At 39.4% G+C, this 17,858-nt stretch overlaps 1 protein-coding gene across 4 annotated transcripts in view; it reads right to left on the bottom strand.

The window, feature by feature from the left end:
• The window catches only part of tbc1d22a (TBC1 domain family, member 22a), a 183,046-nt gene that overhangs the window by 4,016 nt on the left and 161,172 nt on the right, over positions 1–17,858 (bottom strand). For all 4 annotated transcript variants that reach the window (XM_017494425.3, XM_017494427.3, XM_017494426.3 and 1 more), the window contains one exon: positions 14,038–14,133. In XM_017494425.3, coding sequence (XP_017349914.1) covers positions 14,038–14,133 — 96 coding nt within the window. The remainder of the gene's footprint in view (positions 1–14,037; positions 14,134–17,858) is intronic.

Raw genomic sequence — 17,858 nt, 5'->3', positions numbered from 1 at the left:
ACATGGTCTCTTTTTTTTTTTGCAGGCTCTCTCATGCTGTGAATATCTACACTCACCATCCACTTTATTAGGAACACCTGTACACCTACACATTCGTGCAGTTATCTAATCAGCCAATCGTGTGGCAGCAGCACAAAGCAAAAAATCATACAGATACAGGCCAAGAGCTTTGGGTAATATATTTTTTTTTCTGCACCATTCTGTATAAACTCTAGAGAGTGCTGTGTGTGAAAATCCCCGGAGATCAGCAGTTTCTGAAATACTCAAACCAGCCCATCTGGTACCAAACCATGCCACGGTTAAAGTCACAGAGATCACAAGTTTTCTTCATTCTGATGTTTGCTGTGAACATTAATTGAAGCTCTTGATCTGTATCTGCAAGATTTTATGCATTGTGCTGCTGCCATATGACTGAATGATTGGGAAAATGCATCAGTGAGCAGATGTACGGGTGTTCCTGTTAAAATGGACTATGAGTGTCTATCGCAAATCTGAAAAGTCTTCCTACTCACTATATATGCTCATTTGATAGGGTACAACCGTGTTCCATACAAAACAGAGTGACTCCCAGAATCTCTGTTGGATATCAGTAACTACTTACATGCAATTTCACTTGCCTAAAAAAAAATAAAAAAAAAACTATCACTGACTCAGGCGAGCTGTCCTGTCTCTCGGTTTTTTTATTGCAGGCAGGCGAGAACACAGCCATGTTCACAATTCACACCACACAGCTCTCATTTGTATTCAGGCAGGCAACTGAGCTCCATCATTTTGATCAGCATTCACACTCAAAAACATCAGGCTGCCTGGAGAAAACAATGAGACTCAAATCATAAAAAAAAAAGAAAGACAAAGTGAGAACATTATGAATGTTTGTTTAACAGCAGTGTTCATTAGAGTATCTCAGCAGCTTTCATTTCATTCAGAAACCTCTACTCAAATGCATGCGCCAACAGATATGTTAAAAAAAGAGAAAAAAATAAATAAACACAGGTTCACAATACTTCCTGTAACTCTCAACAATTCACCTGTGGTTTTAATTATCTGCTATATATACACACACACACACACACACATATATATATATATATATACACACACACACACAAACATACACACATTATTATACTATTACACTTTCATAACACTATTATAAATCTATATGAAAAAATTCCTTCTTATAATATAAATATTATAAATGTAATATAAAAAAAACTTCTTTACTTATTAATGCCGACTGACATATGTTTACAAACAACATGAGGTCCCTTCTGATAAATTTCATTTATGTAATTAACAGAAACGCTATAAAGATTGAATGTTTCAAGAAAGAGACGATATCTTTACACTGCAAATACTGATATCCTACCAAGTAAAAAAACTTGACCATGGGCAAATTTATCAAAGTTTTCTTATTATATAACTATAACACAAATATATGATTCTTCAGCCTGTTTTTAGCTACTTTTCCTCATTTCAAGCGCTACATGTTCTTATTATACTGGACAAGACTATTTAGAGCTTGAAATTAATACAAAGGGGGTCTAGAAACAATTTTAATAATTCAACATTTGGTTTATTTGAAATTTTATAATAGGAAATCCTAGATAAACTGGACTATATTAAAGAATTTTTCACTTGCCCAAGTCATTTTTTTGCAATGTAAAAAAAAAAAAAAGTTGAATTTAATGAGAGGGAACAGGCACAAACATAAAAAACTTCACGAATGTTCACAAATGTCTAATTGCAAAACTATTTAAATTCTCTACTCAAAAAACCCCCCCAAAAAAACAGAACTGCCAATTAGGAAACTAGAATACTGGGGGGAAAAAAATCCCTCAAACCTAATGGCTATGAGCAGAAATGTGCGCTAAATTAAAGGAAATATTCAGCACACACCACCAGGATTACTAAACCCAAGAACAGAAAAAAATGATTTCCCATGTGAAAGAAATACACAAAACTACTAATTACTGCTAAATTTATTATCACAAGCTGTCTAGTAAAGTACTGAACTCAGAAACAGGGAACAGATCCACTAAACAGGTGAAAGACATAAGCCATCCTTTCAGCTCTGAAATCTAGTCGCAGCCTGGAAACAAACGCTCTTCTGGTTGTAAGCAGAGAAGAGGAGCCTGCTGGAAATGTTAGGATTATTTAAAGTCTAATACATTCACAGCATTAGGTCTGCTGAGCTACTTATATCCTGTTCATTATGCACATGATTAGCAGCCTTATTTGGATTAAATTCAGTCAGTTTATCTGTGGGTCACCTGTGAGCATTAAAAACAGCTTATATTTCAGTTAACACTGAACTCTCACTGCCTTCCACTTTCTCTACATCATTTTCTATTAAACAAAAAGGTGAGCTCACAGTCCAAACGCATTTTTACACTAATTAGACAATTAAAGATTGCTTTTATCCATGTGTCGTCATGTACCACGGTTCACCAAGCTACAACGGCTACCGACCTTTGTTAATAAACTTCATTTACATAGCACCTTTCATACTTTTAATTAATAATGCAGCTTTTTTCCCCCTTCACAGCTTTACAGTGAAACACAGTAGACAACAATTAGTGAGAAAGTACAATAAGAAAATGATAATAATCAAAGAACATCAGTTACAAAAAGAAAATAATATAAAATATAATATACAATAGTAGAAAAGTAGTGTTTGTATGAAAATGCTTCACATTTTGAAGTATTAAAAAGAAAAGAAAGAAAATGTATATAAAAAAAAGTAAAATAGGCAAATAATAATAATAATAATGAAATATATAGCAGTGACACAAAGCAGAAAATAATATATATATATGAACATAAATCATAAAAAATGGTGATAAAAAAATAAAAATAAAATAATTCAAATATAAATATAAAAGTAATGTGATAGTAAAAGTAAGGCAAATAATCAAAGCTTGTTAAATGCTTAACTACATAAAAAAAAAAATAAATAATAATAATAAAAAACACAGTCAGGTCATTGTGTATTTGGACAGGGACAATTTTCATAATTTTGCCTCTGTACACCACCACAGGGGATCTGAAATGAAGCCATCTAAATGTGATTGAAGTTTAGACTTTCAGCTTTAATTCAAGGGTTTTAACAAAAAATACTGCATTAACCGTTTAGAAATTACAGCCTCCATTTACACAGGCTCAACACTAACTGACTGAGTAACTAACAATTCTAAATCTAAGGATCGTTTTTAATATTTGGATGCAAATCCTTTGCAGTCGACGACTGCCTTGAAATCTGGAACCCGTAGACGTCACCTAATGCTGAGTTTCCTCCCTTGAGATGTTTTGCCAAGCCTCCGCTGCAGTCGCCTTTAGTTGCTGGCTGTTTGTGGGTCTTCACATCGTGACCGCTTCATTACAAATCCATTGTGGTGGTGTACAGAGGCTGTATATGTTTTTAGCTGTTTGTTGTTTTTTAAAAACAGTGATTGTTGCAGATTTCTTTAGCATTATTGCTGCTTTTATTATATTACCTCCATGACCTTTGTATGTGTTGATGTATTAAATAGTTATAATTTGTTCATTTAAAAACACTAATGCAGGTTGGTATTAACTTGTTTCCCTAATGATGACACACTACGGATATTAAATGACAAACATCAACTATCCATATCCAGCTCTATCAACACTTTTAATTTCTCATTTTTCTTAGACATCCATAACATATCATTAGGCTTGTACGCTCATCAGCTACACACATAATGAGACCATCTACCTAATCAAAACGGTCATCATATCACAGTTTACATCTAATAAGAAGATTAAGATATTAATTACACGTGATGAACCAAGCCAAATGATTATATAAAAATGATTATGTAATCCAAAGATCTGCATAACTTCTGAGCATGACTAATAGATCAGGGACAGTTCATTTGACATGCACCTTAGGGACATGTCTGTAAAATTTAGACGAGTATTACGCCTAATGTACTAGAGTAACACAGTTAGCAAAGTTCATCATTAATATCCGGTGTCGCGTTAGCGACGCGCCTTGTCCCCCAGTTCAGCACTGAAACCTTCTCGACATGGTATATTTAGAAGAAGAGACAGCAGATGAGGGCATTCCCATGATATCTCTCACGCTGTTCCTGCATATGTCATGCACCAGTATGAATATGATAAGTTGGGACAGTACTTAATCAAGTCACGCTGTTAAATTGCACACTAATTACAATTACCACAAAGCATGCAAAGAAACAAAACCAGGGTGATGATCGGGACATGTGAACTGGGAATGATTTCCCGTGGTTTAAATTATTGCGCGGTTGTGCGATAAAACCGCGTAAAGATAACCACCACCACCACATGCTGACCGCAATGTGTTTTCTTTTATTGTTCTCTTCTGTTTATGACTTATCTTCGTACTTGATTTAATTCTGCTTTCCAGCTGATTGAAGAAGGCGACATAATTGGTCCAGAGCACAGTGGATTTTGAGCAGAACCGATAACGATGGGAGAGCCGCTCAATTATGGGCTTGTTCCATGCCGCTTTTGAACAACGTGACACTCTCGGACTGATAAACTGCCAGCCCAGATGACATCTCGCTAATGACTGTTCCTGGGAAGTTTTCACAAGCAGACTGCAGCTTGACCAAAGGGAGTGATTCACACAGCTTCTGAGCAGTGGAGCCACAATAATGGACGACTTCCGGCCTCTTCTCACTGGGCTCTTCTGAATTTGTAGGAATCGATGAGCGAACTCAGGACCAGCAGTGCGCTCACTCCATCAAATGCCGACGGCACAGCCCTACGGCTCCTCATGTTTTAAACATCCATGTGACTAACCAGCTGAGAAGGGTGATTGATCGCAGGCCACTTTATAAACAGCTTTGTTTAGAAGGGCTTTGATGAGCTGACGACTGCAAGGCTGCAGTCTAAGCTCGGGGGCACGTGGACATCACATAGGTTTGTAATTACTTCTGCATTTTGGTAAAAAGTCTTCCTTCCTTTCTTTTGCAACAAAGGCAACAATCCATCAACAAACTGTATTAAAGACCATTTAAAAGGGGAGGGATTGTGCTCACTCAGGAACAAGCAAAGCTAAAAGATAATCAATCATTAGGCGCACCTTAAACGAGGCTCCCCCTCACAAGCCCGGTTTGGACAAAATTGGTCCTTTCCTGATGAATGGGATGGGCTTCCTATTAATCTAGAGCGTTACAACTCATCCAATCTCTCAACTCCCCTAATAGAGTCAACACTATAACTCATTCCAGGGACGAAGAGAAATATGATCAGCATCGTGCTGTAAAGACTTTTTCAATGAGTATGGAACTAATTCTCTAATCCTTTTAGTAAATGCTCCCAGGTGTATTAAAATGAAACTTCAACCAGGGCTAAAATGTTCCACACTTGCTAGGATCTTTCTGAAGCGTAAACAACCCATAGCCGTGTACATCTTGTTCGGGGATGTTAAAAGGTCATCCAAGCAAGGAAACTGACAATTAGACTACCTACAGTGTTTTCCAGATATTTGATTAAAGCTGTGTTACTATGGAAACAGCCATAACGGTCATTACTTTTTCCTCTTTTGAAAGACCATTAAGACTTTGTTAGGGTTATTTAGATACTTCAGAAAGTACCATCGCATAATGAAGAAGAATACAGACTAATACAAATGGGAAAATAAACACCAAGAACTTAAAAAAGATGTTAAATATCTAATACACAACAAGGCAGGAATTTAATGTAAAAAATAAAATAAAATAAATAAATAAATAATAAAATACAAAAAAAAAGATTATTAAGGATATAATAATGGACAATAATGCATTTAATAATAATAATAATAATAATACGCTGTAGTTATATTAATAGTAATAACAATAACAATCTACATTACCATCAGAGTATGTTTTAATGAAAATGTCATTTGTCTGTCATCAAAAAGAAACATTGTCGTGCCTACTAGAAAGTTAACCCTATATTTGTATTATTTGATTATAAACATTTGTATCATACAAGAAAATAACACACTCAATTTAAAATGTGCTCTGAAAATGCTCATCTTTTACAAATATGTATATGTCAGTAAGATGGTACGAGCAGTTCGCAGCTTTAGGTAGAATCTGGCGCAATATCAGCGGAGTGATATTGCAGAGTGATTTTTTTCTAGTTAACTTTTTCAAATAAAGCTACTCCGTAAGCCATTGAGAGAACAACACGAATGCTGAGAGCCCTAAGCAGTAAGTCAATCAGGCAGTATGCTTGCACAATAAATTAAGAGCATGTGTGCTCCCAGTTATTCAGAATGACAGTGAATCCATTTAGTTTTGGCTCTTTGAACCACCTGAGGTGGAACAAGACAAAGCATTAAGAGCTAACAGTTGCTGGTTTTTAATTTAGCGGCATAATGAATGTAACAAATGTGAAGTGCTGTTTTTTTTTCACCCTTCTTCTGTTCCTTCCTTTTACTTGTGGTTTTATTTATTCATTCGCTCTTATGTAAGACATGAAAGCAGGAAATGAAATGCAACTTCTTTTTTTTCTTTTTTTTTCCTGCTGCTGCTGTGAGTAAGAGAGGTGCTATTCAGTAAAGGCAACTAGGCTGAAAAGAGATGGAGGCACCACGTCAAAATTTAGTAAACGGACCAAAGAAGTGAACACGTTAATGCAAGTAAATAAAGCCCATGCACGCGAATAGGGAGAAAGTCCAAGTGGTCTGTGACGCACGCTTGAATTTACCTTGAAGCGTCCTGAGAACCCTGAGAGAACTTAGACCTCAGATACATCCTCTGATTATTATCAGTACGGACTAGTAATGAAGCAGGGTGCAAGTATATTGCAGCAAGGCTTTAGTAGAATATATAGCTATCACAGTCTTGGTATCCATGTGGGTGATTTAATTAATATCTGCATTCATTTAACGCTAATTTCTTTGCCTCGAGGAGAATATGATAGAATTTATATAGCCTTAAACCAGAGTTTCAAAGGGTACTTGTGCAAGCAGAGCCCATCCATAGTTCATAAGACACACACATTAACGCTTGCCACAGGGCTCGACATGTTCCCTCGCTGCTCCAAACTCCATTTAAATCAACCAATTAAAACTGTGAAGTGGGATTGATTTCTCACCGTCTCTCTCTCACCTATCCATGCAAACATAACCACGTTATCCTCACCTCTCACTCGAGACATGGATCTGTCACTACGATGAAGCTCCAAAGTACAATGTTGATCCACATTCCTTAATGGGTGTGAGTGCACAATGCGGCTGATGAGGGTCATGACCTCCGAGTGCCACGGTAATTGATTGGGATGCAAGAGGGAGCTGTGGCCTCCCTGGCAAGTAGGTAAGTTAAGGGCAGGTGGCATATGGCATGTCTGGAGTGTGGAGAGACTCGGGCACTGAGAGGTGATGGCTAAAGTAAGTCTCACAATACTGCTAAGCCATATGCTCAGGACAGTCAATGTTATAAATCTCACAAAACTCCCAGCAGACAAGCTGTATCAGCTGAAATGTGCTGATCTGAAATTTGTTTAAAAAAAAAAAAAACAAACAGACAAAAAAGAAGAAAATTATTCAGTAAACTAAAACCAAAAAAGCAGAGGAAAAGGTTCTCGGTCCGTTTCATTAGCTCCTCCAAAGGCTACCTCGTTATGTGATAAACAAACCCCTAATGAGAGCTCATTTACTGCATATTGCCCTTGCTAAATGCCAGCAGGCTTTGGCATTTGGCTGTGCACATAGTGTGCAGTGGCACTCCGTGGTGGCGGGCACCAGGCGCCTCACAGATCAAATCTCACATCACAGCATCTCCATGCTTGCAGATTTACCTGCGCCAACAAACAATAATCAGGATGACTTTATTGGGCTATTCTCACTAAAGCAAGACATTAGCTCACTGAAACACATCGGCATTCCTGTGTGCTCTTGCCTTTTTTTTCTTGCTTTGCTCTCTTCCTCCTAAGACAAACAGAGAAATCAGAGCAGGAAGTATTGATCAGCAGAGGTGCTCTTTTAATTAGGCAGGAATGAGTGTGTGCGGCGGGCAGACGCTGACCCGCAGGGCAGGAGGGACAGTTTCAAATTCCCATAAAACTACAGTGCAGTGACCCAGAGTAACAGAAGTGGAGGGACAATGGTGCGGAAAAGGTCACCACACAGAGAATGACTGCTTCAGGCAGACTGAGCTACAACACAATGTCTCTGAATAGAAATACAGCAGGTGTGTGTCTGCTGCATGCGGAGAACACTGTGCTCTTTTCTTGTCTCTCTCCTGCCTCGCTGATGCTCTTTGTCTCGTACTACATATTCATTAATTAGGTCCGTTTTATCCTGACATGAATTAACTGCATAGGTCTGACTGTAGTAGTGCAGTGTTGTAGACAATGCAGTACCCAAGAAGAACATTTATTACAAAATGCCTTTGCTTGCACAAGAAACAAGACTATTCGAGCTTGGCATATGCAGACTGATTGGGGCCTATGGGGAATGCTGCATGTCAGAAACTGCAGGAAACTTGGAGGAGAAGTTGAGAGATTTCTGCAGTTTCGGATATAACAATTTACACGAGTATACACAATCTTACACGGCTACAATATCCAGTGATGCTTACACTGATTATATTGTTATGCTCGTATATATATATATATATATATATATATATATATATATATATATATATATATATATATATATATATATATATATATATATATATATACACACATACACACACCAGACCTACTAACATTTACCAGTTTTGTGCAGGAGCTCTGGAATTTATTATCAGAGTACTCTAATATTAGTTAGGCCTTAAAAGTATGGGAAAAAGGCTTTGGTTTTCTCCCCAGTAAAATGAGAGAGGAGCAACGTATTAATCTGAAATGATTTGCACAGGTGTTTTGAACTCGCCAGTATTAACCAACACTGCATGGAAGCTCCGCCCCTTTCCCCCCATCTTACAAGCTCTCAACTGAAGATCCCTCACTTTCTGTCACGGTAAATGGAGATCGTTTTGAGTTCTTTAACGTGAAATACAGTCTTATCAGTGTGTGTTTGACTTAGCTAACATTAGACAAGTATACAGTTAACATCAATATATTGTGGATGAGACTTTATGTCTGGCTAAACAGCGTGGACAGCTGACAGTTCCACATTATTCCCCAGTGTTGCCAGATTTGCAGTTTTCCTGTGGAAATGACTTTGCCATGCTGCAACCATGCGAGTATATTGCTGGTTATAGGTGAACAGGTAAACTGGATTGTTTCCCCCCCAGTGCATATAGTACGTGCATATTCCTTTTATTATAAATGCGGGCTTGTGGTTATGATTACAGTGTAGTGCACTGCCAGGTGCATCAGTGGAATTAACAGAAGTCAACAAATATAGTCAAATATACTGTGTGTGTTCAATGTAGCTAAAATTAGACAAGAATATAGTTAACATCAGTGTACTTTTTAGTGATGCACTAAAAATGGTCGAAAACCTTAAACAGGCGTATCAAATCTAGCACCACAATATGCAAAAATGTTAATGGTGATGATAATTAGAAAGTTATAAATGTGACTTGTATATCACTTTATACAAGACTTTAGACAACTAATTTGTAAAAGAATTAGCTGGAAAATGCACTGTTATTGTTAACTGACATTACTGCGTTAACATCTAAAAATCCAACACCCAGCAGAGTTTTGTGACTGCTGCTGCTGCTTCTGGTTTCGTGCCGAATTTCGACTTCCCAGGCAGAATCCGACTCCCCTTGGTGTGCACCTGCATTACAGAGTCGGCATCCCGATGCTGCATATTTACTTGAGATTTCTCTTTGTTAGGTGTGTTACTAGGACGTACGTTAAAGTCTTCGTGCTCGCCCTTGAACATGGTCTTTAACCTTTAACGGATCAGCTGGAGGCTTGGATCGTATTCTGTTTCACTTCGAATGGAAGTGTAATTATTATTACTACTATTCTTATTATTTGTCTATTCATAAAAGCATCATTCTTGGATATGACCAATCCTTATAACTAGCTGTGATTAAGTGATCGGTGGGCAGGAAACCATTCGTTGCAGTACTCCGCAAGACGATATTTCATTGCGACCTTTGTGATTCTTGCTCTCACAGCAAACACCTGGTTGTTAATGATCACACAGACGAGAACGAACAGGGTCACCCGTTAACTTACAGATAGGAAGAAGAGCTCTCATACAATCCGCTGGTAGCAGGAATACTGTCTCCACCGGCGAGCAGGCTGGTAATCAGATTTCTGGTATGCTGATCTAAAGGAGATGAATAACACTAGATCCAGTCTTCACTATCAGATGCGAGCCATATTCATTTCTCAACGCTGGTCTTTCAGTTATCGCGAAAGTAATTAACTTCATAGACATTCTCATGTACACTTTTGCATTAAGCTTCCTAGTCATTTCGCAAAGATTTATAGCTGTCCCTGAAAGAGTTTTCAAAGGGTACACTTTGAAAAACATCCCACTAACAATCCATTATGGCGGTCTGAGTCCACAAGGCCAGGGAGCGTGTGAGAATCTTGATTAGGGATGAAGCAGAATACCATACGGTTTATCATGTTTCAACCTACACACTATTACACCACCTTGTATATCACTGCCCACAGGGGCAAATGGCTTCCTAAATGGCCAACTTAGAAGAGTTATTAGAATACCACAGGAAATGAATATTAGTGAAAGATTATTAAGCAAGTGTAGTAGAGTGTGAGGCCATGAACTAAAAACGGCTACTACATTACCTATGGAAAACAAGTACACACTTTTTCTTGGTTGTTATTTAAAGAGCACATTGTTAAATCTTATTTAAATAAATAAATAAATAAATAAATAAATAAATAAATAAATAAATAAATAAATAAACGAATGAATAAATGTGCCAGCACTTTGTAACAGACAGAGGCTCCTTTAAGTTTTCATGCACAGGGCTTTACTTTGTTGTGTGTGTGTGCTTTCTCTAGAACATGACAAGCTGTAATTTTTCTTTTGTCGTTAATTTTAAGTCAGAGAAAACAGAAAGCCTGGAGGGGATGACTGTTTAGATTTGTTATAACGTAAGTGATAATGGGACCTTTCTTTGAGGACGCGCCAATTCATTAACTGCATCCATAAACAGATAAAAGTACTGTACAATGTGTCATTCTTTAATAAATAATAAAACTGTTAGCGTTGGCAAATTGCTGTTGTCAGGCTGCACCACACCAACGCACTGTTAATTTTCATCCGTCTTTTTTTTTTTCTTTTTTAAAATGTCCTGTTGTATTGTATTCCTTACATACATCCTGTCTGCACTCCACTTACTTTAATTGCTGCGCTGCTTGCGATTTATTTCAGGAAAAAGCTAGCATTCAACTCGTAACACACATCATTCACTACTATCTCTTAATAACTAATATATATATAAATAACTGACGTGTTCAGTAAGCGCCTTTATGAATGATCAGTTATTGTCCCTATAGCTCTTCAGATTTAAAAATATAAATTGTAAAAAAATAAAATGATACTGAGTATCGTTTCTCGGGCCAGAACTTACAGCAACATTTTCCTTTTTGTGTGCATTTTCCTTGTCAAGGAGGTAGTCCTGTCAATCAAATGCTGTGGATGAGACTTTAGAGAGACACTGTGTGCTTCAGACAAAGTGATGTCTGGCTAAACAGCGTGCACATCTGACAGTTCCACATTATTCCCCAGTGTTGCTAGATCTGCAGCGTTCCTGTGGAAATCACTTTGCCATGCTGCAACCATGCGAGTATATTGCTGCTTACAGGTAAACACCTAAGTTGGATTGTTGTCGTTGTTTTTTTTTCCAGCGCAAACAGTAAGTGCATATTCTTTTACGCATGCAGGGTGTGGTTAGGATTACAATGTAGTGCACTGCCAGGCGAAATGGTGCATCAGTGGAAATAACAGACATCTATAACTACAAGAGGAAATGTTTAAATTAAGACAGTCGATTCGTTTTACAGAACGAAGGGTTAGCTTACTGTCAGAGAAAAGGCAAAAGGAAACAGCATTGTGTATGTGCAAAATCCAGTGAAAAGATTGTTAACACTTTTTTTAACACGACACAATAGATATTAGCCTGACATGGGAGGTTGCATCAAATTGAATTCATTTTCGGATCTGATCCGCTAATGTGTTTTGTGTTATGCTTACGACGCTGACATGACATGCATCGTGTATGCAGGAACACAACTCGTACAAAACTGACAACCATAACATTGCTCATTGGTTTTATAAAATTAAGCAAAAGTCGCTTAGAGAAAGTCAGCTTGGCTGCTGTGAAGATGGCACTTTTGGATCAGTATCAAGTATCGGATGACACCCACAGCTCTGATATCAGTATAATAACAAGACTGGGCAACAGAAAAGACCTTGTCCTAATCGCTTGGAGTCGAAATCATGAATGGCACTTCCACAGCGATCCCTGGCCGGAGCTAAAGGAGCACAATTAGCCATGCTCTCTGGGTGGGTCGGATGGCATACTCTCGCTCTCCCTTTGTCAATCAAAGCAACACGTGGGAGTCTGCGAGCTCATCTATTGAGTAGGTTACATTGCCATGTGACGCAGCATGAGCAGCAATTCGAAAGGCGCAGTTGGAACGCTTCACATGTCTTGAAGGAAGCACGTGCTAGTCTACACCCTCCCTAGTTCATAGCTGTTGTATGATAGAAGACAGCTGGCTGGTGAGTGGGAATTGGCAAGTGACCAAATCCTTGTCACTGACCTTCCCTTACCTTACCTGTGCATCCTTACTTCAGGACCAGTTGGTAAGATCTGAACGTACACCTTTTGTTCATGCAAACACAAGGCAAAATACAGTTCTCATTAGTTTCACCGTTGTTACTGAAGAATATACGTTAAGATGAATAAGTAAATAATATGCCAGGACTTTCCGGTACACTCTGCAGCCTACACTAAGTGAATGAGAGGGTGGCTGAACAGAGACTAATGTGAAAGAGAGACTTTGTGTTGGTGTAGAAGACCCGAGGAGGGCAGAGACAGATGTGTGTGCCCCTTGCTTGTGGGTGGCTCTGTGAATGCCAAGTGGAGCCTGGCAGGCTGCTGCAGTGGTGCTGCAGAGGATCATACTGAATCAGTGGGCACCGTAAACACAATCAATCAACTGCCTGCCCTGCAACACACCACATACACCATGCACCCCTGACACACTGCATATTCAACACACCCACACACAACCATCTCATCAAATACATGCATACTCAGGCACGCACAATCTGAGGCTACAAAGACACCAGGAGAGAAAACAACAACAAAAAAAAAGAGAAACGCGGAGAGGAAGAAAGAGAGCATGAAGAACAAGAGACTAGTGAGGCAAAACGCTGCAAAAGGGAAGAAAGTAATGTATAAGTGTTTGACATGCAATGCTGGCAGGAGAGAAATGTGCTAATTGGTGTGTACTGAGTTGAAAAAAGAGCACTAATAAGATGTGGTACGGTTAGAGATCAACTTCAAGCAGCCTCCCCAACCTGTCCCCAGAGCTCTGCAAAAGCTCCATTATTCCTCCACCAGATCCCAGCACTGAACTGCTGGTTCAGGTGGAGTGGGAACTGGGGGATGCAATGCAGACCATCCGAGCGTCCCTGAAGACTGGCCTGGAAAACACTGACCTAGAGATAAAGTCATAGGCGGTAAGTGGGTTCTATGTGATGCTGCCTCAGGGCATAAGTAACCAAGAGGGACTTCAGAAACTCACAAATCTTCTTCACCTAAACTCTTAACTTAACATTTATGTTGGGGATGGAGAGAGAGAGAGAGAGAGAGAGAGAGAGAGAGAGAGAGTGAGGGGACAACCACCCAATGTCACCTTAAAGCAGCTGCCACAGTCATCACGTTAATGCACCTGCAATGACCCAGTGACCCCCAGAGTTAATGAGGATAGAGGGGCTTGAACGAGGACACTTACTGCAGCTCTGGGAGTTGAGAGAGGCATGGCAAAGACAACACACACACGGACACATACACACACGCACACAAACACACGCACACACACACACACAGGGCGATAGGAATTTTCCAAACTCACCTGGAAGTCCTTTTCCTCCAAAATCTCCTTCCTCCAGTGCACCAAGAAAGCAGCACACACGTACAGGTGGAAGTGGGAGAAGCCCTCGGGCTCAGCCTGACAGCAACATACAAAACAGAGCAGGACAATCATCAGAACATGAGCTCGGAACAAGAGTGGATTAATGAGCGATCCTCGAGCCCTCTGAGAAATAACTGGGCCAAGGTTAGATAAACTGCGAAGGCTTCCGGACGTCCCCCATTCACTCTAATAAAGCGAAACTATCTATTATATTCTTCTACAAGGTTCATTATCAATCACTGCTTTCAGACAATACTGAAATACACTGTACATACTAAAGAAAGTCATCGATATGTGGATTACCACGAGATTCATCAGGCTTTGAGATTATTCCCTAAAAAGTGTCTCTAGAACTGAATTGTGGGTAAATGCAGGTGCTCCAGGGATAGAGGAATGCTATGATTTGCTAAGGAAAGTTCTCTCTTATAGAGTATACAACAGGGCACCCGGGCATGCGGGGATGAAAGAGGAGTTTCAGAGAAGTGGTAACATCTAGGCTGTATGAACAAAGACTCAATAAAACCCATCTACTATTTTGTAGTTTGTGTCTGCATCGCTTTTCTGAAAAAAGATATAAAGGGGAGAAAAGAAATGGCTAAAGTACACACAGTGGTGATTGAAAGTTTGTGAACCCTTTAGAATTGTCTATATTTCTGCATAAATATGACCTAAAACATCCTAAAAGTAGACAAAACGAGACAAAAATATTATACATGATCATTTATTTATTGAGGACAATTACCCAATATTACATATCTGTGAGTGGCAAACGTTCGTGAACCTTTGCTTTAAGTATCTAGTGTGACGTCCTTGTGCAGCAATAACTGCAACTAAACGGGAAACTCTTTATGCAGAAATATCGAAAATTCTAAAGGGTTCACAAACTTTCAAGCACCACTGTAAATAAACTAAAACTGAATAAATCCATTATTTAAGGCTCTCAGAAAATGAAGCAGCTGATCCTAGTCAGGCGGAATGGTGATAACCCCACAGACAAAGATAACCTCCCTCATCTGCATATGTACATATTATCCCAGCATAAAGCTAGAGCCCAAACAGGACACATGACACACAAAGCAGGACAGGTGATAACCGGCGCTCGGAGAATACGAGCGCTCTGTAAGCAGTGCACGGCACAAAGTTGTTTTAGTTTGCAAATGCAAGCAAACATGAGTCAGCATGCGCAAACAGACAGACGAGAGGAGAGCAGTCATTGTTGTTCAAAGAGCATGGGTTCTACAAAGGGCGTGAGCAGCGTGGCTCCTACAGCCGGCTGTGAGAGAGCTTCACACAGCAGAGACCACAATCATCTTTTATGCCAGCCACAGACAGGACTTAATGAAAATCAATGGCTGGCCTGCTTTCTGCCAATAAACAAGCAAGATGGGTCTCCTCTTCAAGGGTAAATGAGAGCAATGGAAATATTCCTGACTACGGCCTTCAAAACCGCAGTAGCCTTTGGGGCCACGTCTCCTGTCTGGCGCAATTAGCCTGAAGTCATCTTCTGTCACTTCCTTGTCAAAGTGACCACACGAGCATGAAATCCGCTTAATTAGACACTCGACAGACAAGCTGAGGCTGCAAGAGTGCCTGCATAAGTCTAATCATGTGGAGAAAACGCAGCACGTTGCTGCACTGTGTTTACGTGGATCAACGTATCAAACAAGAGCCTATGGTCAAAGTCTTTCGCAAATTCCACACAGCAGATAGGAGCTAAAATTCCATTTCCCTAAACGACTACGCCTACGACCAGCAGCTACGAGCAGACTCTAAACATGCTGGGACTGGGCAGGATTCCCATTCGATGAAAGGCACGCGAGTGTTAAAAATCCATAAAGATAAAACAAGCGCTCTCCATGTTCACGTTCATGTTCAATACATTCCCATTACGACAGAAGTCCATTTCAAACACTTGTACCGTACTAGAAACATTACAATAACTGTAACTCGCTGATTTTACAATAAACGGAGAAGGAAAAAAGCAGGAATAAGTACATAAAAGAAAACCAACATGACAAAATGTCAAAAAAAAAATATGAAGGAGAAGAGGAAAACAACAACAGAAAAACACCCATCACAGTGGCTATGTTGAAAAGACACCTGTATTCTGGGGTAGTGGTAGTTTTTAGACTATGATGTGCAAGACCACTGAGAAAATCTGAACACGGTGCATATGCGCACTGTGTACGTACACTAGCATGTTTAGTAGCGGTAACGAAATGTATCCCCTAATGAACAACAGCGGACTGGCTTTTGGGTATGAATGACTAATCAGGGTCGTCACAAACGAGAGGCAGAAAAAGCACTCCATAACATTTTATTACAAACACACAGACATAACTGTGGAAATAAAAATTACCTGAGATGTGTTGTCTAGGCATTCAGGAAAATAAAATCATAAATATAGCAGCTATAAAATAAGACAATATTGCACCACTGTGAGCATGAATGAAGACCAGAATGAGAGAATGAGGGCTTCACTGGCTATCCTAATTGGTCAATTTAATTATTTTTTCTGTTTATCCCCTGGGGAGCAGTGCTGATTATGGAGGCTTAATTAATGGGGACAGTGGAGGATAGCCGCTGATACACTCAAGTAACCAGAAGAAAGGAAAAGCGTGCGCTACACACTCATACAGACACACACACAGACACACACACACACAGTCAGCCACATGCAACTGAGCCACACGCAGAGGTATTGACTTTTATTGTCATATCACACGCAGCACGAATACCTAATATAGAAAACAGCAAGAGAAAAATCCCTGTGTGATGACAAACTCGCACTGTTCACCTTGACGTATCTTTCCATTTATCACAGGCTCCTCGGTCCCTATTCTGCATATGAACAATCCTAGTTCCCAAAAATATAACTCTCAGACACAGGTCTACTTTCAGTGTGTATTTTTAGAAGACTTCATTAGAAGAACATCAGGAAACTAAGCACCATTACCAGCTACCCAGGTTTAACTTACACATGTGAGCCTATGCTCTGGTGCATCGAGTATCGATATCTGTTTTGGACAACTGTAAAAGGAAAGTGAATAAAACATTTAGAACTGTTCCCTATGTGATGCCATGCTCAGCTGAAAGAACTCTCACCAAGCAAGGCTGCCTCATGTCTCGAACACAATACAGAGACTGCATAACTAGGTTCAGCACCTGTATGACGGGGTAACTCTCCATACCACATGGTGGCAGTAATAATTATTAGTAATCACCAAAAAGATAACTGGTAGAGATTCAATACTGTAGGGGAAAAAAAGTATACAGCTGGGTCGCAGATGGTGAACTGTGTACTATATATACACTACACACTGCGTACTTGAATACCTATAGTGGCATCTTTTTTGACATAATTCAATAACATGAGGTTTGGGATGTAACCAAGTAAGTAACAAACTAGCTTGGCTGCCATGTTATTCCTCTCTGAATCGATAAAACGGTCTCATCTGAATCTGAGGATGCTTCACATACGCAGTGTTTAGAATGGTTGAATTGAACAAATTTCCCTTTTCCACTTTTAGGCAGCTGAGGACATAGCAATCATTAAAATAACTGGTCTGAAATTGTCTGAGCGAGGTGGCCTCGGTCTAGCTCCAAGCAAACATGGTTTGATTGCGATTCAAGCCTGAATCTACCCAACTGCAGGAAGTGAACCAAACATGTTGTTTGGGGCTGGATGTGATGCAGAAAAATGCTTTAAAACTAGTTATTCATATAATTATCCAATCATTTCTTTAGCGGCAGCTCCATGT

The sequence above is a fragment of the Ictalurus punctatus genome, chromosome 19, assembly GCF_001660625.3.
Source record: "Ictalurus punctatus breed USDA103 chromosome 19, Coco_2.0, whole genome shotgun sequence".
NCBI classification, from domain to species: Eukaryota; Metazoa; Chordata; class Actinopteri; order Siluriformes; family Ictaluridae; genus Ictalurus; species Ictalurus punctatus.
The sequence above is the reverse complement of the archived record's forward strand: the minus strand, read 5'-3'. Positions and strand labels throughout refer to the sequence as shown.